General features: G+C 37.7%; 1 protein-coding gene across 1 annotated transcript in view; it reads left to right on the top strand.

Annotated features, from left to right (window-relative positions):
- The window catches only part of kirrel3a (kirre like nephrin family adhesion molecule 3a), a 230,770-nt gene that overhangs the window by 151,672 nt on the left and 52,490 nt on the right, over positions 1-26,608 (top strand). Inside the window, exons 4-6 of the mRNA XM_067432960.1 lie at positions 3,160-3,317; positions 9,664-9,814; positions 22,518-22,623. Coding sequence (XP_067289061.1) covers positions 3,160-3,317; positions 9,664-9,814; positions 22,518-22,623 — 415 coding nt within the window. The remainder of the gene's footprint in view (positions 1-3,159; positions 3,318-9,663; positions 9,815-22,517; positions 22,624-26,608) is intronic.

A 26,608-nucleotide genomic window follows, 5' to 3' on the forward strand; every position in this document is an offset into this window, starting at 1 on the left:
GACTGCAATGCCTGCTTAGTACTCTCTCTCTTTCTCTCTCTCTCTCTCTCTCTCTCTCTCTCTCTCTCTCTCTCTCTCTCTCTCTCTCTCTCTCTCTCTCTCTCTCTCTCTCTCTCTCTCTCTCTCTCTCTCAACCCCATCAATAACTGAAACTTGAGCAGACAGACTGATTGACTTGACTGTTGTGCTCATTTGCATACACTTAGCCTCTGGTCTATCAGTCCCAGAAAACAATCCCAGCATGCAATTGTAAGCTATGTTTGTTGGAGAAAGAAAAAAAACGAACGAGTTTGCTCTAAACAGGCAAAGCACTTAGGCGTTAAAACAAGCTGTTAAGGATGGCTTTGATGTCCAGATGGGGAAAGGAATATGACACTGACTTTAATTGCTCCTGGAAATGAGAGTGGATTCTGAGTGGATGGAAGTACTTTGAATTATCTGTTACTAATTTAAATGTGGAAAAAGGGGATTTTATTCCATTTTTCTGCCTGCTTTACTAGTAAGGAAGAATCCGTCCGTCCGTCCGTCCGTCCGTCCGTCCGTCCGTCCGTCCGTCTATCTATCTATCTATCTATCTATCTATCTATCTATCTATCTATCTATCTATCTATCTATCTATCTATCTATCTATCTATCTATCTATCTATCTATCTATCTATCTATCTATCTATCTATCTATCTATCTATCCACCCACCCATACTTACATACACACTACCAAGTTACATACCACTATTCGAGCTGAGTCTTCTTGCAGGCTTTCTATACCATGCCAGAATGGCTTGAAACAAGGTAACCAAGGCATTTTTTTTCCACAAAACAATGTTACAGAGTCTTTGTTAAAACTTTAAGGGCACCTTTAAGATTTGCAAACCAGTCAGTGCTTTTCTCAAAACAATTCGTACAAACAGCACCATACACTGGATTACATGCAAAAGCATTTAACTTGCTCAAAATCCTTAGTTTGTCTCAAAAGTAAGTATTTATGTCAATGAACACTTTTAGTGCCACTTGAATGACTGAAAGAACCTAACCTGAAAGTCCTTGTGTCATTGTTCACAAATAAGACTTAGTCATGTTGTCAATATAGCAGTGTACTCTCTCAGTATTTACAGATGGCTACGGTTTTGATGACAATGATTGAAAATTCACAAGACTGCACTCTATCTTTATGGCATACATACATTTTACATTTCAATAATACAAATTTACACCTTTGAGTATGTGGGATATTGATTGCAAGATTGCAATCAATTGCAACATTGTCTGGTTACATACTTCTATTCTACTAACGTTTGAATGATTGAGGACATGTTTGTTTCCCAAAATTCAGCTGTACCTTTTGACCCGCCTCAGCCATAAGGTCATGACTGAGAACATGTTCCACAATAGTGGCCCTTATTCCATCAGAAACATCTCTACAATCTTAACCTCTTACCTCTTCCTCTGTTTTGCCTCCCTACCCTTCCACCACACATGTTTCCTCTTCTTCTTCTTCATGGCTTTTGACCTGGCACATTTACACACAAAAACAACAAAACGTTGTGCTTTTGTAAAATAAAGAAGTCCGGGAACTGCCCGTCACAAAAATAAAACAAAACTCTATAGGCTACGATATAGGTCACAATAAGCAATAGTCCATAGAAAGCTTGAAATGTGAACAAATATTATCTGGTTATGTAATCCGTATGAATCCAACGAGAGGTACAGAGGTAGTCTGCTCAAACGTAGATGTTTATAATGTGGAAGAGTGCTTCCCCATGAAGAAAGGAGAAGCCATAAGAGTAAAAATCTCACTCAAAATAAATGTAGGCCTAAATCGTTCTGAATTAAAATGTAGAAATTGATTTAAACAAAATAATTTGTCAAAATGTTCTGATAAAGTTCATAATCCCAACCCCCCGCATTTTTTTACACTAATTATATACCAGGGTTGTTTAATTATTAGAAAGTTACAACGAATGCCATTTATTTAAAATATTTTATTTGTAACATCAATTAAACCTTTTCATCAATGTAATGCATCCTTGCTGAAAAAACAAAAACAAAATCTGACTTACCATCCCTCCCGCTCCCCCCGCCCACAATGCGGTGTATAGTTAAAGGGTTAAACTTAAATGTAGTTTATTGTTTACATAATTGGTATACCTATTTATAATATATGAGCTGCCTGTGTGGCTGAACACTTAAACAGATTTACTTTTCCGTCACGACAGACCAAATCAGTTTTCTACTTTTCATTTTTCCTCATTCTTTCTTTATCTCTCTCTTTCTCTAATCTCTCCCACTCTCTCTATTTCTCTCCTTCTCCAAACTGCGCTGACAACTAGATGTGGCTGTGGCCTTTATACACGGAGGCAGAAGGGAAAAACTATTCATTCGTTCTGAGAACCGTGTGATTTTTCAAGCCGGAGGGAGACTTGATTGGTTCCAGGGAAGAAATACCAGCTAACAAATCACACAGGACTCTGTGCTCTGAGATCGTTGTGTAGCGAGAGGGCCAAATCTCCATGGTCTGATGTGCTACACAGAGAGATCTGAAGGGAGGATGTCCAGCGTCCTCCATATAACCGCTCAGAGACGTCCCTTTAGTGGAGAAACATAGTCAGAATGTTCCCTTTGCACCCTAAACTTCACTGTTACCATGGCGCCTTGAGGTAACCGGTTGCTAAAACAGTTGCTCTGTGCCGCCTGATTGGCCAGAAATCTCAGGGAGAGTAAAAGCTGAAGTCTAATCAGTAAGATATGAGTAATGGGGTCTCAGCTTCCTTCTTAATAAAGTCAGCATCTCTGGGACCTTCCCCAACAACAACCACCCCCTAGCCGGCCCATTCTGGCATCTTCAAATTCTCTCACGTCTTACTGCCCTCTCTCTCCCTCGCTGTCTCTCTGGAGCACTCAGGATGTAGCAGCTGCTTGTTGCCTTTGATTTAGACTTGCCCTAGATATGCTCCCTAATGAGCTGAGTGCCCAATCAATAATTTACCTGAGTCTGAGTGAGAAGCAGGCTGATCAGTGCTATTTAAAAAGAGAACTGCAATCAGTGCTATTCAAAACCTGTTTTTTGACTCATCCTTCCATTTTTCTCGTTCTCTCTTTTGCTATGTGCCATTGTTTGTGATACAAGAGGATAAACTTTCCTCTGATTTTTTCCCCCTCAGTTCCTCCTGATGACCCTGTGATAATCGGAGCACCTGTGGTGAGCTTGCGTGCGGGGGACTCGCTAAACCTCACCTGCCATGCTGACAATGCCAAACCGGCCGCCTCCATCATCTGGATCCGTAATGGAGAGGTGCTGAACGGTGCGGCGTACACCAAGGTACGGCTGGCAGTTTTTGTATCAACAAAACACTATATAGAAATATGATGGAACCACGGCCTGTGTTTCAAAATCAATTTTAGCCATTATAAATGTGTTCAAATGATCGATTGAATGCACCTATGATCCTCAAAAATGAGTTTTATTTCAAATTGAATTTTAAATTCTTCTATTACGCCAAAGCGTGTTGCATTGAACGTTTTAAACAGTTAAAAGCGTATCTGATGCCCCAAAATGCTGCTTCAAACATTTTGATTCAGTTCAAATGTGCACTTGAATTCCAATAGCTGTTTGAAATGTTTTTGAATCAATTCAATGCCAAAAAAAAATCTTTGTTGGCTGTTTCATTTTCATTCAAATAAACAAATATGCCTATTATGGCAAAGGGATAGTTTAAATGAAAATGATCCCATAATTTACTCACCCTCAAGCTATCCTAGGTATACATGACATTGTTCTTCCAGATGAATACAGTTGGTGTTATATTAAAAATGCCCTGGCTCTTCCAAGCTTTATAATGGCAGTGAACGGCAGCCCAAAATTTGAAGACCAAAAAAGTGCATCCATCCATTATAAAAGTAATCCACACAGTTCCAGAGGGTTAATAAAGGCCTTCCGAAGCTTCTTGAGGTTAAAAACGCTTACGCTATGTAATCGTCGCTCCAGTTACACTTTTTTGGTTGAAAACGGAACGCGGTCTGCCAGAAGATAGATGTTTTACTTTATAGCGTGTCAAATATGGATTTTTTTTTTTACACAACCCCATCGATTAGCTTCAGAAGGCCTTTATTAACCCCCGGAGCCTTGTGGATTACTTTCATAATGAATGGAATTTTGGGCTTATTTTTTGGGATGTCGTTCACTGCAATTATAATGCTTGGAAGCATTTTTTTAATATAATTTCGACTGTATTCACCTGAAAGAAGAATGTCATGTACAGCTAGGATGGCTTGAGGGTGAGTAAATCATGTACTAATTTTAATTTTTGGGTGAACTATCTCTTTAAATGTTTTACATTTAATTTGAACATTCAAACACTCCTTTGAAGGTACACTGTGGCGGGTGATTCATTTCAAATTAAATGGTCAAATGAATAAAATTAAATACAATTCGAGCATTTGATCACTTCTATAATGGCCAAAAATCAACTGTTTGATTTTATTTGAACGTAACATGTTGATCCATTTAGAGTTCAAGTACTTCTATGATGCCCAAAAATGCTGTCTTGATTGTATCATTTCAAAGTGAAATTTGGTGATGGTCAAAAACATTTGAAATGCTGACGTTTGAAATGAAACATTTTGGATTCAGTTCAAACATTCAAGCATGTAGCCAAATAATAGCCAAAATACTTTGAGTGTTTCATTTTTAAGTGATGGATAAAATCAAAAAACGTTGTATTGAATGTTTTAGATTTAGTTTGAACCAGATTAAATGTGCATGTGATGCCCAAAAACGCTGTTTTAAATGTTTTTGGTTGAATTCAAACATTTAAACATGCATATTATGCCCAAAAACTACGTATTGACTTTTGAGTTCACATTTAATTATCTATCTATAATAGGCTGTCTTGAACATTTTTATTAATTTTAATCTGATTTTAGTCACTTTAATCTGATGCTCATAAATACTGATTCAAATGTGCATATCCCAAACTGTTTTGAATATTGTATATTCAGTTTAAACATCCAAACGCTTCTGGGAATAAGCTCTCTCAAACATTTGGGTTCAGTTAGAATGTGCATGTGATGCCCAAAAATATGACAATTGAATCATGTCTTGAATGTTTAGAATATAAATACGGTATTTAAATGTACTTTGCCTAACTTTGTACATTGCCCAAGGATGTTGTCTGAAATGTTTCAATTCAATTTCAATGTTCAAGCGCATCTACAACACCCAACAATGCTGTATAGGTGAACAGCCTACTAGGTTTTGACACAGCCTGTGTGTCTGACAGATTTTTTTTTTTTTTTTTTTTTTTTGCCTACAGATGATACTTTCACATGTCAAAAAAAAAAGAGTCGGTTATGAAATCCTGCACTCCGCCTGACTGCGTGTCCTCGAAACGCTCGGCTCTGTCAAATTAATGACAAGTGAGGACTAATTTTTAATTTAATCCTTGGGGCAAAGTGAAGCTGTAATGCACTGCTTTAAATATGTCATAATGGAAAGACATTCCAGCACTCCATTATAAATGTGTTCCTCAGCAATTTGCTCAGTTGGTCGGCTTTAGGGAGGAAATTGAGAGAGCAGGAAATGTGTTTAAAGGGCCGCTCGTACTATGATTGGAGAGCGTAATCTGCTCATTTTGAGTAAGCCGAACCCCACAGCACCCACCGGAGAGAGTCCCTTCATTAATTAACCAGGCCTAATTTAGACACAAGCAAGCTAGACAGGTTACCTCTTTTTTCCCAACAGAAGTACTGCTTTCAAATCTGTTCTACACTTGGGATACTCTTAAATGCTTCTGAAATGATCAAGTACCTCCATGAGACAGATAAAAACAAAGCTATTCACGTCTCGAAAGTCATTCCAGTGTAAACTGGATATCAGATGAGAGACAAATCGGTTGTTTTAATGAAAACAGAAGTCTTGTAAAGCACTGATTCTTGAGTGCTGGGACAGAACAGCCTGCATAACTGAACAGAGAAATGTACAGAGGAATTATTTTGGATTAATCTGTTAAACATGTTCAGAGGTGCTGGTTCAACCTCCTGCTTCTTGTGTTTTCGCAGTAAATGTGTGCTTTTCCATTGACGCAACTCAGTGTGTCAACACGATTAAGGATGAATTGAGATTACAGGATGGTTTCACACTGATTTTTAGCTTCATCTATTGAATTGTCACCACAGTCAGACAGAAAATCAACAGCATTGACAAAATAATTAGAATGTGTTTAATCACACACTCATACAGTGTTTGAGCAGTTGCTGTTTTCTTATTTTGGTGTTGCTGCTAATAGGTACATCAAATAAGTGGAGATATATAAATATTTTAAGGCTAGACACTATATTGCTAAAAGTATTAGGATACCCCTCCAGTCACTTCAATGGCCACATGTGTATAAAATCAATCACCTTGGCATGCAAGATACTTCTACAAATATTTGTGAAAGAATAGATTACTCTCAGGATCTCATTGAATTCCATTGTGGCACCGTGATAGGTTGCCATCAGTGCACCACTTCAAAAATAGAATAAAGTCAATTTGTGAAATTTCCTCATTACTAAATATTCCACGATCAACTGTTAGTGGTATTATAACAATGTGGAAGTAATTGGGAACAACAGCATCTCAGCTATGAAGTGGTAAGCCACATATAACAGAGTGAGGTCAGTGCTTGCTGAGGCGTACAGTACACAGAAAGTCACCAATTTTCTGCAGGGTCAATAGCTACAGACCTCCAAACTTTTTGTGGTTTACAGATTAACTCAAGAACAGTGCGTAGAGAGTTTCATGGAATGGGTTTCCATGTCCGAGCTGCTGCATCCAAGCCTTACATCACCAAGTGTATCTCAAAGCGTTGGATGCAGTGGTGTAAAGCACGCAGCCACTGGACTTTAGAGCAGTGGAGTTTTCTGGAGTTACGAATGTCTGGCAATCCAATGGAAGAGTCTGAGTTTGCTGGTTGCCAGGAGAACAGTACTTGCTTGACTGTATTGTGCCAAGTGTAAAGTTTGGTGAATGGGGGGGGGGATTATAGCCTGGAGTTGTTTTTCAGGGGTTTGGCTTGGCCCCTTAGTTCCAGTGAAAGAAACTAAGGAAGCTTCAGCATACCAAGACATTTTTGACAATTTTAGTGCTTCCAACTTTGTTGGAACAGTTTGTGGATGGCCCCTTCATGTTCCAACATGACTGCGCACCAGTGCACAAAGCAAGGTCAATAAAGACATAGATGAGCAAGTCAACCCGATAGAACACCTTTTGGATGAATTAGAGCAGAGACTGTGAGCCAGGCCTTCTCATCCAACATCAAAGCCTGACCTCACAAATGTGCTTCTAGAAGAAAAAAAGTTTTTTTAAAAATCCCATGAACACACTCCTAAACCTTGTGGAAAGCCTTTACAGAAGAATAAGGATGAGACAACTCCATATTAAACCCTACAGTTTAAGAATGAGTTGTCATTAAAGACCATGTGCATGTAAAGGCAGGTGTCCCAACTTTTGGAAATATAGTGTGTGTGTGTGTGTGTGTGTGTGTGTGTGTGTGTGTGTGTGTGTGTGTGTGTGTGTGTGTTTCGCCTTCAGAACTGCCTTAATTCTACATGGCACTGATTCAACACGGTGCTGAAAGCATTCTTTAGAAATGTTGGCCCATATTGATAGGATAGCATCTTGCAGTTGATGGAAATTTGTGGGATGCATATCCAGGGCATGAAGCTCCCGTTCCACCACATCCCAAAGATGCTCTATTGGGTTGAGATCTGGTGACTGTGGGGGCCATTTTAGTACAGTGAACTCATTGTCATGTTCAAGAAACCAATTTGAAATGATTCAAGCTTTGTGACATGGTGCATTATCCTGCTGGAAGTAGCAATCAGAGGATGGGTACATGGTGGTCATAAAGAAATGGACATGGTCAGAAACAATGCTCAGGTAGGTCGTGGCATTTAAACGATGCCCAATTGGCACCAAGGGGCCGAAAGTGTGCCAAGAAAGCATCCCCCACACCATTACACCACCAGCAGCAGTCTGCACAGTGGTAACAAGGCATGATGGATCCATGCTCTCATTCTGTTTACGCCAAATTATGAATCTACCATCTGAATGTCTCAACAGAAATCGAGACTCATCAGACCAGGCAACATTTTTTCAGTCTTCAACTGTCCAATGTTGGTGAGCTTGTGCAAATTGTAGCCTCTTTTTCCTTTTTGTAGTGGAGATGAGTGGTACCCGGTGGGGTCTTCAGCTGTTGTAGCCCATCCGCCTCAAGGTTGTGCGTGTTGTGGCTTCACAAATGCTTTGCTGCATACCTCGGTTGTAACTAGTGGTTATTTCAGTCAAAGTTGCTCTTCTATCAGCTTGAATCAGTCACCCATTCTCCTCTGACCTCTAGCATCAACAAGGCATTTTCGCCCACAGGACCTTTTCACACCATTCTTTGTAAACCCTAGAAATGGTTGTGCGTGAAAATCCCAGTAACTGAGCAGATTGTGAAATACTCAGACCGGCCTGTCTGGCAACAACAACCATGCCACGCTCAAAATTGCTTAAATTACCTTTCTTTCCCATTCTGACATTCAGTTTGGAGTTCAGGAGATTGTCTTGACCAGGACCACACCCCTAAATGCACTGAAGCAACTGCCATGTGATTGGTTGATTAGATAAACAGGTGTTCCTTATAATCCTTTAGGTAAGTTTATAAATAGGACAACTGTTTTTTGTGAGGAGGGTAGTGAGTGATAATGTACTTTTGTAATACTGAGTAGTTGAAACATTTGTGTGAAGATCACTGTAGCAATCATCTCTGAGAAGTGTCTGTAGAAATGTTGCTGTTTTCACAATAAATGACAGGTAAACATGTGGGAATGCTGTCTCATCTCTCAAAAATCAGTGAAATATTCAAATGTCTATATGTTTGGATAGAGTTTAACTTGATTTTGGCCTAAAACTTTGATTTATAACTGAACACACTGAATTTCTAATGACTGGAGAGCCTTGTCTCATCATAACACAATTACCTTTTACAAAAATGTCAGATGATAACAGCACACGAGATTTGAATTTTTCATATTTCTCCAGGAATCAAGCTCCACTCTTTATTGGGTTATTTGATTAATCTCAGAGAGAATCTGTTATAGCTGCAAGGCAGACGGGTGTTTTAGATGAAGTCAATATCCTTCAAATATCTGTACCAATTTTTTAATAATCTTTCCTCAATAAACACGGTTCCTCTACAATAGCTTGAATACCAGAGCGCAAAAGTGCAGGTAATATCGCTGTGAATAAGCTGCTTTGTGACTGACATATGAAGTGTGTAACCTACTGTCACACCAATAAAACATTCCTGAGTAATACTCTGGATACAGATTTCAACATAGATTTCAGCCAGTCTGATAGCAGATTTTGGGAATGCTGCGCATTCAGGCCTTTACCAGTGCTGATTTGGTGCTCGAGACTCAAGGGGTGTTGGTGTAGATGGTTTGTTCAGAGACCTCCAACAGAGAGGAGCTGATTGCAAGTTCCTAAGTCCATTTTTGACCTATACTTAAGAAAAGCATAAAGACAGATTGTGAATTGTTTATTTATTTTTTTTCTATTCAACTCTGTCTATATTGTTGACCATCTGCGAAGTGCTGCCCCATGATACTTAAGCGCTCACAGTGTTTGTGTTTTCATGCAGACGCTGTTGCGAGATGGCAGAAGAGAAAGCACGGTGAGCACGCTCCACGTCTCCGCCTCGAACATCGAGAGCGGCCAGAAGATCACCTGCCGTGCCTCCAACAAAGCGGCACCCAACGGCAAGGAGGCCACGGTCACCATCGACATCCAACGTGAGTGAATCTTCCAGCGACTGTGCTTCTGTTCAAACATAATTAGCGGCAGACAGGCTCGAGCTCACATTTCCCTTCCAAAGCCTGCGACCTGCATTCTGTTCTGAGCGCTTCTTGTGTTTTCCTGTCTGTGTGGATAAATTATTCACATGTGAAAATCCGCTATGTGCTGTCCTATTTTCTTTATCCAAACAGCCGTTGTGTATGCATGCGATCTGATGTCTGAGCACATGTCGTACTTCGCTCCACAGACGCACAAGACTTGACACAATTTTTGTTTTTCCTTGTTTTTTGTCTTGGAGAAGCAATTGTAAAAGTGACAGTTTCTCTGCAGGCAGCGCACGGGGACGTTGCAAAGCTTTAAGTTTGTTATTGTGGACATAAATGCTAATTATTAGCTTTTAAACATTGGAAGAATTGAGCACGACTAGATCCTGTTTGTGTATTCGGGCATTTCGCTTATTTTTATTTATAGCAGCCATAAGCTCCACTGTCAAAAGTGTATCTGAAAGCGCTAAAATGAAAGGCCTTAACTAATTCAGCGCATAGATTAGCATTTGATGAAATATTTCTGACAATGTATGCATAGGGAACAAAGCCATTCTTTCAGCTCTCTCAAGAGTTGAAAGATATTAACTCTGACTAATAAAGCAGAAAATATATCATATTGAAAGATCCACAAGTTCTGACAGCTCCTTTCTTCACATCCGTAAAGTCTGTTTTATTGCCCAGAAGGAATGCGCCTCAGCACAATGGAGCTCAAATTCTGAATTGGAAGCGTAAAACGGAAAGCGTTTGTCTGTTTTTTTTTTTTTTTTTCTTTTGCTCCTCCGGACTCTGACCAAATCGTTTTGTCATGCAAAACAATAAAAGAGTTTTACTGTAAGCCTCTTTCCACCCTGGATTGCACACAGCCCTGATTGGTCAGTTTTGATGATGTTGCTACTGTGAGAGCCAATTAAATGCTTTGTTTAATTACTCATGATTGGAGAATGTCAAACCAGCCAGGTTTGAATTATATCCTCTCCTAAACTACCGCTCCAAATATTTTTGAAAGAAGTCTCTTATGCTCACCAAGGCTGATTAAAAAAAAAAAAAGTGTTTAAGATTAAGCAAAATCAATACTTTTATTCAGCAAGGATGCATTAAATTGGTTTACAATACGTTCTCATTTGTTAAAAGAAGTTAATGCATTAACTAACATCAATTTACAAAAGTATTTATTCATCTTTGTTAACATTAATAATAAAAAAATATACTAGGGCTGGTAAATTTTTTTGATCTTCAAAGCTTTGGTAGTAATTAACACAAAATATTTGAAGCTTGGAGAGCGGGGGCAGACATATTCTTCTCTAATAAAGGCAGGAATCTCTAGATTCATGCTCTTCAGAGCTGGAAGCGGCCCGTGAGCAGGGCTTACAATGCACCCGGAAAGCATTCATGCATTCAGCATTCATGGCTGCGGAGTGCACACACATTTATTTATTCATTAATTTTCAGTTCATTCTTATGGAAGCTCAACTTAAAAGTATTGTATTTCAAGCGCAAATGAGAACCATTTCGATTGGGATCCCAAAATTGAAAATCGAATACTAACCCACCCACGAATTTCCAAATATTTGAATATTCTGGGCTGCATTTCCCGATAACGTTGTCTCTTAGCACACTACGAAGACTCTAAAGGTATAACTTAACTGAAGGTATACCATTTCTAGGCGTGTTCCCCGAACTATACCTTAGTAGGTTGCTTAAGTTAACCCTTCTTAAGTGTGACGTTAGCAGGTGCTGTTCGTGGCGGCGGTGCTGAATTGGCTTATATCAATGGCTCAAGAATCGATTATTTACTCTATGCAGGGGCTGTTTCACTGCGTTATGCGAAAAATATATGTTCTTCATAAAAGAAGCAGTTCAGAAATAGTTGAACTTTCATTTATTATACAAAATTGCACCTAAATTTTACATAATTCTGAAATGAGTGCACGAACCAGCAATCTCATACTCAACTGCACCATGAGCATCACGCTTCATTTAAATTATTACAATATATTTTCCATAATGTCTTGATTTACTCCACAACCAGGAATGATTGCCCATGCAGCAGCTACATCACATTATTGTGTAAATAACTAATTTATATTATTAGAGAGCCTAGTCAATAAAAACGCAACCCACAAAACATATAATCAGCTGCTCCTATATGCAGAGAAAAAATAATGAAAGAGGAGAGCCGCCAGCAGTTGGATTTCAGGTCTGAGGGGGTAGCTCCATCCAGTTTGTCTCGACAAAGTTGGTCCAACAAGATCTAAAAGCTACTAGATTTGCTGTCGTGGTAGGCAAAATTTATTTTTAATAGCAGCTTTTGACTTGGTAGCCAGGGACTCAAGTTTTCACGTATGAAATAGTGCACATACTGGCTCCGCGGACGGCACTGTCTTTGATTTAGCACAATTCTATTCGCTGCCTCGCTGCCAAAGTTTGACTAACTTCCCCTCCACAATCATTCCCTTTAAATAGGCTCCTAAGCTTTTCCTGTCTAATGGTTTGCCAGCTGATGTACCTTTGGATAATATAATTAAAAAGCTAACAACCATTAGTGTTTGTAATTATATTTTTATGACAATTTGAATCCTTGCATTAAAAAAATAAAAAATAAAAAATTCAACTAGCCTAATTGAACACTGGGTGTATATTAAAACTTCGGAATTATATTAGTATAGACTGACATATAAAGAAGCTTTTTGCACAGTGGTGGCCACTAGTGGAATGAACTGTTAATAGAGATAGCTATAGGTATAGCTAAGAGTGGTCCAGACCAACCTTACGAAAGTATGACTTACAGAAGGTATTCTTAACTAAGTTCATTTCGGGAAACACATTAACGTTAAGGGATACCTCAAGGTATAACTTATGAATGACGTAGTGTTAAGAAGGTTTTGTGAAATGCAGTTCTGGTCCAACCCGGAAAACACCAAGCCAGCGATCGGCCATGGGCAATGTCAGACCCTTTTTGAATGTCGGCTGACTTAATTTTTCTGGTGTGTTCTGCAGCATTGACTATAGTCGGACACCGTCAGGGTTTTTTGGGCCGATTCAACATGTAGAAGCACTGTTGGGCCGTCGGTGAGAGAGAGAACTCTGATTGGCTGTTCAGCTTAGTGAATGAGTCGAATAGCGCACAAAAATAATACAAAAAAAGCTAACAAAGAAGTCTAAACAGTACAGACAGAAGGCTGTTTTAATTTAACGTCATTTTACTGAGTGTTCCTTGGCGATTATTTTAATATTAAAGGTGCACTATGCAACTTTCCGTCCACTGGAGGGCGCCTATTCTAAACAAAGGTGTAGTTTGATGATGCCAAGTGTGAGCACAGTATCTTGGGACATGTGGTCTTCACCTCACAGCCGGTGGAAAATAGGACACAGGCAGAAATCATGTTGATGGATGCTTTTATTAACGTTACTGTAGCGTGAAGCAGAGCAGGGTCGAGTGTTGTGGAGTCGAGCACGGCCGCTGGAGTGATTGTTAAACAAGCAAAAGGCTCGCGAGCACCAGGACTTTTATTATGACGGGACGGGACACAGTCGCCGAGCTCCCGCACTTCTCGCATTTCCGGTCATGATTATGAGGTAAAGCAGCTCTGTTAATCATATTAGATACATTTAAATACACTGCTAAGAGAAAAGTGCTTCTGCCATATAAAACTGAGGGTAACGCAGATGTGACGCAATTGACAGGCGACTCCCTTAAACGCTATGCTGACACGTCCCGGTTCATTCGTTAAAATAGCAATTTTCTCAAAATTTACAAATAGTTGGAGACATTTGGGATATTGTAAGTACGAACTAGGGCTGCACAATTTGGGGAAAATATATAATTGTGATTATTCTGGTTAAAATTGCGATTGCGATTTAAAATGTGATAATTATTATTATTATTTATTTTTTACACAAATTAAGTGTGTGTGTATAACATTGTGTATATATAGGCCTATTAATATGACTAATAATAATTATTATGATTATTATTACTGCTAAACATATTTTTAAAAATTAGAAATTACCATTGCAATAACATTTTCATAATTATATATTTAATAAAACATTTTAATTAAATTAAATTAAATATGTTGTTTATCTGCGATATCAATTTCAATGTCTGTCTTTAATATGAAATATTAACCTCTTGCACATCCACTGTGAGGGAAAAAATGGATTGAAAACATGGATTGTCCTTTGCATGTATTATTTTTTAAGTTTGTTAAGTTTTTTAATTTCTTATGTATTATTTTTCTTATTTATAATTTATTACCCAAACGTTTAATTTATACTGAAAGCCAGAGGGCGCCCTCGAACGGAAAAGCCACATTTGCCTCAGAGAAGTGATATGATGACGGTTATCGTCTGACTCACTCTGTGATGAGAAGTCACATCAGCTCACAAACACTCGACTAACGATATGAAGTGAGTTAAAACATGTTATTAAACGTTGTCTTTTGTTGAACAGGTTTATGAACACTTCACTAGTTTGTGAAGATGTTTGACTCATGTTGCTTTTTCAAACGCACGTAATAAGCGACTCAAACTCGCAGTCTTTCAGACAGGGCAGTGTTTACTCCTGATCTCAGAGCCACTCTTTGCTAACACACTGGGTATTTATTTATTTCATTAAAATCGCAGCCTTTGAGCTTTCATAATCGCACATCATCCAAAATCGCGATTGCTGTTCGATTTCGATTAATCATGCAGCCCTAGTATGAACAAAATTAATAACACTGGCCTAGTGGTTTTAGGATATTTTACTGCAAAAATACTACACAGTGCACCTTTAATATGAGCAGAGTGGAATAAAGAAAGTGATCAGCAGCATTGATATTCAAAAAGGTAAGCTCGCGCTGCTTTACTGTGTGTGTATCTGCTGCCTGGAACATTGGTTTCCCTTTTAGATGACAAATCTAGACAAATCTATCTGCAGAAATTGACAGTTCTCTTGTTTACACGCCAGACGCATGCACATGCTAGCTGACGGTCAGCTGTGGTTCTCTCTGTCACAGGAATACGTTTTAAACAAAAGTTATTTTAAATTGTATACATTTTTTTTCAACATTACAGTTTTTACTGCATTTAAATCGAATTAATTCAGCCTTAAATTCAACTTAATTATTGCAAGCTGTTATGTGTAGGTCATTAAAATTGCCACAAAAAAAGCTAACTGCTGCTGTCAAGATTCATTTAGCTCACGATTCAGGGTGGCTCACTTGAACTTCCCTTTAGCCATCTTTATCGGAATAATTTACACCGTGTCTAACCTGCGCCTGTGCGCTCTGTCGTTTGAGATGTGCCAGGTTTAACACGAGGAAGCAGTTCAGTGAAGCGGAGACCCCGCTGTAGGCCACACACTGAAAGAACATGTGCTGGGTAAATAAGTGATGACTGAGAGCAGAGAGGTGCTAGAACCCTTGGGCCGCGGCTGCCCACAGGGACCTCGAACCGGCATCAGGGGCGTTTTCCTGACGCCTTATGTCATCAATATTCATAAAAGGCAGCTGTTTAGTTAGGTGCCATGATGGAAATGTGTTTTTTGGCAGACCTAGCAGTTCGAAGAGCTCGCAAAGATGTTTTTTTTACTGTTCCCAGAAATTATTTACCGAAAACACTTTCATTATGTCACATGCTGTTTTTTTTCCATTTATCCTTCTCTGTAGGTAATTGCCCAACAACAACAGTTTTAAAACCTACAGGTCTGATCAAATATGGCAACATGACAGAGTTGCGAGAGTTCATCTGCCGAATGGGAGAACGTTTAGATTTAATTTCATCTGAAGTTTTTGTATTCCGCCTAAAGTGTACTGCTAATAAACAGCGCTATCAGTGGGTACATGAGTCACTGGTGACCTAAATAACCGTGTTGCTTTTCACTTATTACTGAGATACTCTGGCCCTCCTCTTCATACTAGACAGGAAACATTTGCTCGTAATCATTTATAAGCTGTTGGCGGTAAAATAACTGGCCTATTTATCAGGGCTCCTGCAGAACCAGCTTCATCTGTCCTGACCCTGCTGTGAATCACAAAAATTGCCCTACGACCACTTGGGCTCCCCTTCTGACCAACAATCCTCAGGATCATGATGAGCCACAAAACCCTTTACTTCTATGCTGATGTCATTAAGAGTTACAGTAGGTCGTCCATTAATTCTCCATGGCCACATTGGATCCTAGCTGATTGTTATTATATAATAATAAATAGATTTGACATGCATGTGATTTTCAAATTAATTCATTAAAGGTTTAACATTTGCACTTATTTTGTCTTGCCAATTTACACATTAAAGATTTTTTAAACCCGGAAGAAAAGGCACAAATCAGGACTCTTAAAGTGACCGCAGCCTTTAATGATAATAAAACTACAAAATACAGCTTTAAAAAAGTAATCTACATTTAATTTCTACAGTGAACACAATAGTGTTATTTTACATTTAGGCATTATTACATTTCTTTACTTGAATACTACTATTAGACTTTGCAACTTTGTTATATATTCATCTATGCTTGCAATGAGTATATATATATATATATATATATATATATATATATATATATATATATATATATATATATATATATATATATATATATATATATATATATATATATATATATATATTATTATTATTATTATTTTTTTTATTTTTTATTATTATTTTATTACTGACTGTTTACTTGTCTTTAATAATGTTTGAATTTATTATTTAGGCTAGCAGATTTTGCTTCGCCCATTTATTTATTTATTTATTTATTTATTTATGCTGATCCAAAAACAAACAAACAGATCTATGACTCAAAAACTGTCCAAATTGGAGTTTTGTGATCTGTTGCATCACTAATAATAATAATAATCATGTATAACATTTAATTATTTAATATAATATCAATTAAAACAATATTTTATTTATTAAATATGCTGTCAAAATGATTAATCGCGATTAATCGCATCCAAACTAACAGTTTGTGTTTACATAATATGTGTGTGTGTACTGTGTATAATAATTATGTAAATACACATACATATATGTATATATTTATGGCATTGTTAGTAAAGCATAAGGCTTAAATATCTAGGTTTTTTTATGCGATTGACATGGGTTCGAATCGAAAATGTTCTAAAAATGATAAAATAAAGTGCCTAATGAAATGTTTAATAATAATAAAAGCCATTTACTGGGTATGGTTAAGGTATATATATATATATAATCATTTCCACTCTATGTTATTATTGCATCCTCTAAACGGCAATACTGAGGTGCAAATAGTATGTGTCTGTCAATATGAATTACATGCAATATACACATATTGGAAATAACTTCTTTTATATGGTGTAGATAGAATATATCACTATTTTCACTTAGTAAAGAGCATCTACAGCTATTTGCACTTAGTGTAAATATCATCTATCCCCAAGATCACTGATTCACTGTCATTTTTTATCAATTTAATAAATCATTACTGAAAATATGTATATTGCATTATTGATAAAATATGTATGATTATGAATTAAAATGAATGACCATTTATAGATTTCTATATGAATGAATACATGTAATTTAAAGCACATCAATAGTAATATGTCAGACAATGTACACAGGGTTTTTCCTGGTTCAGAAATGGTCTTCGGTGGTGGCTGACCAGACATGGTCATCCACACACATGCATATACGCGCACACATGCGCACACACACACCAACAGTAAAAGTACCTACCCGTGTGATCTGTGAGCCCAATAATGACAATAAAGGTAAAGTAAATGCAATTTTTTTCATTTTGCTGAATTAGATGCTGACCTCATCTAATTTTGATATCTCATTATGTATGATGTCTTGATGTTTGTTTCTTTAGTTCCTTGTTTTTACACAGTTTGCATGCTTTACCTATTAATTATTTTGGCAAAAAATATTAAAAAGTAGCATTAAAAATGTAATAACAAAAAGTCTATTTCTCTACCATATACAATTTAATAAAACTAATGGCTATCAACAACTTGCGTTGTTTTGGTAATTTACTACACATTATCAATGTAAATGCTCAAAATAAATGCATGAAAATACTGTGGATTATTAAAACTAATTCTTACTAACCCCTCTTGTTTAATGGGGTAAGCACACTTGCATTCTCATTTCAGAGGTGTTGTGAGTAAATGATCACACAGCTCAGTTCATTCAAATGAATCGGTTCAAATGAGTCATTAGTTCGCGAATCAGACAAAAGCGGACGTGTTATATGTGAACCCAGACAGTTAAAACAACGGCAAAGATTTGTAAACGCAGAAAAAATTACATAAGGATATTTTTCCGTTTATTTGAAAATATGGTTTATTTCAGCTGCGTGTGCAAAACGCAGAAGTGCGTTTTTTGAGCACAATTCACATCCAGCAGTAGGCTAATTCAGGGAAAATATTGTGCGAAAGCGCCACACGGAACATGGAGTCAGTCTTCCGACCTTTTACCATTGTGTCAGTTCTGTTGATTTTGATTGATATGTGGGAGTGAGAGCTCAAACGGTGATCGTTTTGAAGACAGAGAGTTCGGCACATGCTCTCTGCTCGTGCTCTGTCACTCAGGTAACGTGCGCCCTGTCACGTGCATTAGTAATCTACATCAATTTATAAATCACAATATTTCATCAAATAAGGCTTTGGCGGGACAAAAATTTGTTTTGGCGGCCGCCAAAAATATTTCAATGTAGGAAAAACCCTGGTACATAATATAGTAATTTTGTTCGATTTCTAATCATTCACTGAAGAGTTAAAAGTTCTTTCAGTTAACAGAAATGCTCTCAGGTTTTAAATAGACTGAACATGCAGACCAAACACCAGCTGTACTGGCATTAAACTAGAATAAATCAACCGGGTCCATTTTGGAAATTCATAGTGGTTTTAGTCTGTCTGTTCAGCAGGCGGATATGTGCATTTGTTTAATCAGTTTGGCCCTGAGCAGATGGTCTTCCAATGTGCCAGAGTTAAGGGTTCGTATCTCTCCTCATTGATATGGGTGCTACTTTTTTAATTAGTCTGACACCCTTCTAGACTTCTATTCTAGATTTCATTGATTATTTCCAGGGAAGCGGACATAAAAAAAAAAACCTTGATGATGATGAGTAATGAAAAGTTTCTTGGTGGTTCCTCTCCTCACATCACAATTTCGATAAGGATCTCTGGACGCAACCAATCTTCATTGGCTATACACAAATTAATCTGCGACGTGTTGACATTCACATCTCCAACACTCCTTCTTCCATTCACATGTTCTCTCTTTAAAGGTCATCGGTGCCTCTGAACCACATACAGTAATTAAAACTTCCCCATTAAACAACACATTTTATATTTCAAAAAAAAAATCTCAAAGCTTGTTGCCCACATCAATCTGCGTGCACACTTCACTTTTAGCCCCTTTTGGATTTTCTCCCTCTTACGGCTCAAAGGAGATTTGGCTTTATTGTAAAGGCGGCTAATATTCTTCACAGCGAGTGCCACCGAGAATGGCGTCTGACCCTTTGCTCGAACGTGGCGTGAAGATCTTCGGCGCCGTTAGCTTGTGGGCCGTTCGTTTAAGAATTAGAACCCAGGAGAGCGTCTCTCGGCTTCTCAAAGTAATTGCCTTGTAAATAAGCGCGGGATTGAAACAATGCTGTTTGTTAGGAATAATTAATGACCACATGCGCACACGGAGCCGCGTCTGGAGGCCTCTCGTGAGCTCCTGTCGGGCGAACGCACTCACTCCACACAAAGGAAACTGACAAGAGGTGCTTTATCAAGCTCAAGGAAACACTCACTCGCATCCCCCCTTGAGTCCTCCATCCAGAATAGATGCATGCCTCTATGTTTAGAGGACATGGCGGTTTTCAGATGCATATTTGCATGCAATACTTTTTCAGATTTTCGGAAACCTAGAAACCTCCCTAAATCCCAATGTTACCACAATCCAGTGCAAACCTCATTTAAAATAAATGATCACAAATCGATGTTGATTCTGTACCATCTGAGGATCTGCTATGTTTTCAAAGCCGCCCATGGACTACTGGCACTGAGCCTGTTGGTGTAGTTCCATTTTCGAATATAGTTCGCTAGTTTTTGTTTTCGATGTGCGGTAAATGGCAGTAAAAATGAGTGTCAACAAGAAGATTTGAAAATGCGGACTGCAATGTTGCAGTACAAGGCCTGATAAAAAAGATCAGAACAAACCTTTATTTACTTGCATTAAATATTTGCATCAAGTATTGTATTTTAATCACAATACTGTCAGTTTTCATGTAAATTATATATTTTACGCCAAGTTTACGCCAAAATTCCTTAGTAATGCGGTCAGCATGCAATTTATAAAAACGTTTATAAACCCTTGATTCTTACTATCATTACCTGGATGATCCATTACTACTTTTTTTTGTTTGTTTTTTATTGTGATGATTGTTCTTGAGTCCCTTGTTTGTCCTGAGCAGTTCTGCCCAATGTTCTTCAAAAAAAGTCCCAAAAATTCATATTTTGCATATTTGAACCCTTTCCAGCAGTGACTGTATGATTTTGAGATCCATCTTTTTAAATTGAGGACAAGTGAGGGACTCCAACACAACTATTACAAAAGGTTCAAACACTCACTGATGCTCCAGAAGAAAAACAAAATGCGTTGAGTGCAACTTTTTGAATTTGAAGATCAAGGTGAATTGTACTTAATTTTTCTTCCGGGAAACATGCACACATCTTCTGTTGCTTTTGAAGGGCAGTACTAAATCAAAATAAAAAAGATATTTAAAAAAAAATAAGAACTTTAAACATCTTCATTCTGTTCAAAAATGTTCACCCCCAGCTCTTAATGCACCGTGTCTCCTTCTGGAGCATCAGTGAATGTTTGAACCTTTTTTAATAGTTTTGTTTGAGTTCCTCAAATGTCCTCAGTTTGAAAAATGGATCTCAGAATCATTTGAGTCACTGCTGGACTTTCAAAAGATTGTTATTTTTATTTATGTATTTGGGAGAAGAAGAAGAAGAAGAAGAAGAAGAAGAAGAAGAAGAAGAAGAAGAAGAAGAAGAAGAAGAAGAAGAAGAAGAAGAAGAAGAACATTTGGCAGTATAAGTGCGCAGTGCTTCAAGAAAAACCATTAAAAAATAAATAAATAAAAAAATACAGCCGTGGTTCATCCAGATAACAACACAGGTTTATAAACTTTTGAACAGGGTCTTTTTGTGTAGCAACAAGTGTAGCTATGTTTTGTCTTTTGTGGATTATATATGAACATCTTTTATGTACAGTAAATGTCTTATACATGACAGTACTAAATAAAAATTGACATACATTTTGTATGATCACTTATTTTGTAAAAAATATTAAAATTTTCTCAGATTCTGCAAGGGTTTCACATACTTTCAAGTAGCACTGTATGTACAGGAACATTTCAGCCGGTTTAATGTATAATTCATAGTTTGAATCAACTGGCAGCAAAAAGTAGTAATGATCTGCATTCTTGAGTAACTGTATGCATGTAGGCGCCTGAACTCAGTTACCGCAGTTGTAATAAGTAGAAGGTGGAAGAAGTTGTGCAAGTAGTCCATTTGACGGTTTGCTAACCGCTCGCACACTATAACCATTATTGTTTCTCTAGTATGTCCGATTGCGCCGCTATTTCGTTTCGACGTTTTTCAGAAAGCCTGTAGGTTAGTTTTAAATGACTAGTCCCACGCCATAAGGCATTATGAATGAAACATCTGTCCCAGGTACAAATATGTTGGGCGAGTGACGGGAGAAGACTGCTAATGAGAAATCAGACCCAGCGCTGTGTCTGGGCTTTCCAGAGGCCTCTAATCACATTCAGACCTGTGGGAGGTGACAGATCTGTCCACTGTGCTTTGACAGGACTGGGGCAGATTGTAGAAGCTTTTCTCATATTAAAGTTTCAGGATTTGGGGGGAAAACAGCAGGAGGAACCACTGCTGTCTGGGATTGCTGTGATTTGTCGGTATGTCGCTGATGTTTCCACCGCTGGCCTAGTTAATGTCCAACATGCCCTGTGTCCAAACAAACACACGGCACAATCATGCTTTCACAGACACTTCCTTCAGCTCTGAGCATGTCAGCGCCTGTCTGTCCGCTGTCACTTCCTGTCTATCTGCTGTCAGTCCTGTCTGACTGTTTGGGTTCGGGTGTGTGTATCTGGAAAGGAGGGAACAGATGCAATCCCTAGCAAACAGGGATAGCCTTGGTTTAAACTTTCTTTTGTTTTAATTGAAACTACCATTTTTTACGAGAATTCCAGCGCTGCATTAAACTCTATAAACTAAATCAAATGTAATTGTCTTCTGAAGCGGCTCGATGAAAAGTCTGGGGTTAAATATCGATTAATGTGAATTCGGCCGCTGTTTGTTTAATTTGCGTAATCAATCTATTTGTTCATTTCACCAAAAACTCTCTTTAATCATGCTCATTTTAAAAGTTGTTTAAATTCTAATTCAGCAGTTAGAAGGCGAGTTAAGGCGCCAATTAATCTTAATGCAAAGTAGCTCTCATTACCGGGAAAAAGAATAATCAAGCCGTTCCCAATTTTTTGAGTATTTTTAGTTAGTTCTTTAATCCGCAATTAATCTTTCTGACGAGTGTTTATTAATGAGAATTTCGAGACGTTCTGTGGGAAGATGAAGTTGACCGGCCCTCTCTGCTCCTCCAGATTTCCCACTGGTGAACCTCTCTGTGGAACCGCAGCCTGTTCTGGAAGGCAATCTGGTCAAGTTTCACTGTGCCGCTAAAGCGAATCCCCCTGTCACTCATTACAGGTAAGAGCTCGCACTCACACACATCGACTGGAATGCTTGTTTTATTTCCCAGTGTCTCATTCGTTCACTCTCCTGATGTTTTTGTTATTGTCCCCTAACTTACTTACTTTCTTACTTACTTACTTACTTACTTACTTACTTACTTACTTACTTACTTACTTACTTACTTACTTTATTTGTTTGTTTATTTGTTTATTTATTTATTTGGTTGTGCTGGTTGTGACTTCACAGCTGAGCTCATCACAAGGCATAGCTCATTAATATTAATGAATTGAATATGAATTGTGCTCCCGCTTCGTTGCTTTGATAGATATGCACTACTGTCGGTTGTTAGGTTTAGGTCTGTAAGACTGTATTTAAAAGTTTTAAAAGGCTGTGTATAATGTAACAAAAGATTTATATTTAAAAAAAAAAAAAAAAAAAAAAAAGCTGAACTTTCTATTCATCAAATAATCCTAAAAAATGCCCCATGGTTTCCACAAAAATCTTAAGGAGCACATGATGATAATAAGACATATTTCTTGAGTAACAAATCAGCATATTAGAATGATTTCTGAAGGATCATGTGACACTGAGAACTGTAATGATGCTCAAAGTCTCCCTGTAGTCAGTAATTGTGTTCCATAAAGGGATAGTTCGCCCAAAAATGAAAATTCTGTCATCATTTACTCACCCTCATGTTGTTCCAAATATGTTTGAGTTTATTTGTTCTACTGAACAAAAAAGAACATATTTACAAGAATATTTGTAACTAAGCAGATAGAGCAACCATTGACTATCATAATAGGGAAAGAAATCTGCTTTGTTACATACATCCTTCAAAATATCTTTTTTTGTGTGTTCAGCAGAAGACACAAACTAATACAGGTTTGGAACAACATGAGGGTGAGTAAATGGTGACAGAATTTTCATTTTTGGGTGAACTATCCCTTTAAAACTCATCTTTGATCACTAAAAAAACATATTATTATATATATTTTTTTCTTTCTGTGAGGTTTGGGGCTTTGGGGCGCCGTTAATATAAATAAATAATTCACAAGTGAAATATTAAGACAATTAATTTGATTAATCTCTCATCGTCTCTTAGAGAATATGCAGTATTAATGCTGCATCAGATACCATAAGCTTGGTTAGTTTTTACTTTTAGTTTCTGTAGTGAATAATTGACTGTGCGAGAGTTATGTCGGTGAAGAAGTCTCAAATGCCAAAGTTTGCGAACATTGCACATTGCGAAATGATATATCCACTGGCTCGCCCTCATGGTTTAAGATATTTTCCATTTCTTTTTCACCATCTGCTTGCAAACAATGATTCACATTTTGAGCACGACATGTCCCATGATAACAAAATTAAGTACATAATTAAATATGCTAAATGGTGAATATTTTGCTGATACAGACTGCAGGTAAAAAATAAATAAATAAATTGATCCTAACTCGAGAGTCAAAATGTCGCCTATGCACAGAACCATTAATATGCAAATGAGCACCGCCGTTTTAAGGAGAAAATACTCAGCAATGATGTTGACTGAATTTGAGGATGGTTTGTATTAAAGCATATTAAAAACACCACATAGGCATATAAACGACATAAAAAACTAGATTGTCACCACAGCTTTGCCATTACAGGTCATTTTTGAACATTGGTGTAACATTTTTTAAAATGTTACTATAGTTATTCAAGTGCTCAAATTAGCATGTCATGCTTTTTTGATAATTTCATCCTAAAATCTGCCACAGGACACAGTTGGTCAGGAACACATTTGTTTGCATTTTGTTGATTTTACTGGAACATCTTCAAAAAATAGAGTAAGACAGCGCCAAACACAGCATCTTTTTAATCATTGTGGAGCTAGAAATGATCTCACCTGCCGCCCCATAAGAGATTCATTCATTATTCATGGCGAAGAGGTCTAAAGAAGCGCAGACGACACACGCCAGACACTTGTGCCTCTGCCCTCAGCCAGCTGGACAAAGGATCTCTCCAAAGCTCAGAGGACACTGTGTGTCTCCTGTCCCCTGACCTACTGCAGCAGGCTTCAAATGTGCGCTGTGCCACAGACAGAACCCTCGGCCAAATGTAATGTCATGAAATCATCAATCAAGCACAGGGAAACTTCCACACGGAGACTGGCTTCTTGGCGAAACAGCATTTGAATTCACACTGCAGGAACACAGAAGCCCAACTAATTACGAAGAAAGTCATTACTGATTGCGGGAGATTTCCTGTGGGCATTACACCGTTCCTCTGAGAGGATTAGAGCTGCCTCACTAGAAAGAGGAAGGATTATTTTCACTAGCCAATATTTTATTCATGTTCATTTTGTTTACATAAATATGGAAATTAATTTAACTTTGTTTTTTTGTGTGTGTTTTTTTTGTAAGACAAAATGTAGCATTGCTTATTGGAGGCGTCCAGTCCTGCCGCTCGCAGAAATAAAACCCATCACTGTCCTCCTGTGGCATTTGAAATGAGATTAGTGAAGCTGTAAATTAATTAGCAAAAATAAAGCCTTTATGTTCGGCGGTCATGATGGCCATTTAAGACCTTGAGTATTTTTCATTCATGGCTTTTCATAATTTCGCAGAGCAATTTTACGTCTAATGGAATCTGGTGCGCTGTGATCTCACTGCTCCACTAGTGTTCGACTGAAAACGATTTTTCAATGGCTGATGTCAATACGGTGGGAGAAAACGTTTGAGACCACTAATGAAAATGATTTTATTTAGCGTGATTTTTTTTTCTTTCTTTTTGCTTTAGTTACATCAGCACTCGAGCTGACATGAACTCCACAAAGCATGCATTATTTGGGAATATCTTGTGCTTCAATGGAAAAAAAAGAGCACTGTAAGTTCACATAATCAGTGTTATCCATTTGCTTATTTGGTTTCTGACTTTCTGACTGCAGAATAATATTTAAAATATTAGTAAAATAGCCAAAACTATTTCCACATTTACAGCCGGTGAAGAAGTCTCAAACGACACACTTTGAGCGTGTCATGTCCCATGATAACAAAATTAAAGCTGCAGTCTGTAACTTTTTGCACTCTAGTGGTTAATAAACAAAACTGCATGGATTTTGCGGAAGAATATTGTAGCCGGAGCTACTTCTCTCTGTTTATGTCTATGGCGGATCACGTAGGGACTGTGCTCCTCCGCAGCGGTACCTACCAGTCTGGCGGTCAGCCATTTTGACCGTTTGTACTAGACTGCACTGAATATCAGTTTTGTCATGTCATATTTACATTCGAAGCTTCTATTTAGGATTCAGAATAAGGATTTGTATGTATTGTATGTAAAGCTTGTACCCCATAAGGGATAAAACAGATTTTATTCTTCAGCTGATGGTTCTTGCAGTTCCGTGATCGTGAAAGCGAAGGCGAATCTTTCTCACCATCTTGCATAATGACCAAATAAAAGTATGATATACCCGATTGCACTAAAAAGAGTTAATAACAGTGATGTAAACTCCGAAATCCGATGTCAGACTGTGTGTTTGCTGTCTGTCAGCGCTCGCGCGAGTATCGAATGTGTTATTTTTAGGCTCATTAGCCTACTCTTGAACAATCAGATACACACATTATGCATATGTCCATATCCTGACTTGAGTAAAAAAGTTTGGGACGTGACAGTAAGTACTGGATCTGCGCATTAGTGTGTTCTCAAAGTGAAAGCAAACTGATATAGCTTAACAACAACACAAACGGGGAAACCAGTACTTACACTTAAAGCACTGTTTGTAGATATGTATCTTTATGTTGTATTCATTTGTCCTATTCTGACAATAGCTATTGTAATTTGTTTATAAGTATGCATTTTATTATTGACCAGTTTACTTGATTACTTAATTACTTGAAAGCTTTTTACTTATATTAAGCAATTGCTTATTGCTGTGGTTTACTTGTAAGATTTTTGTCATATTTCCCACCCCAAGCAATATATATATATTTTTTCAGATCTTTTGATCTCATGGACAAAATAATCT

Source organism: Pseudorasbora parva, chromosome 23, assembly GCF_024679245.1.
Source record: "Pseudorasbora parva isolate DD20220531a chromosome 23, ASM2467924v1, whole genome shotgun sequence".
Lineage (NCBI taxonomy): Eukaryota > Metazoa > Chordata > Actinopteri > Cypriniformes > Gobionidae > Pseudorasbora > Pseudorasbora parva.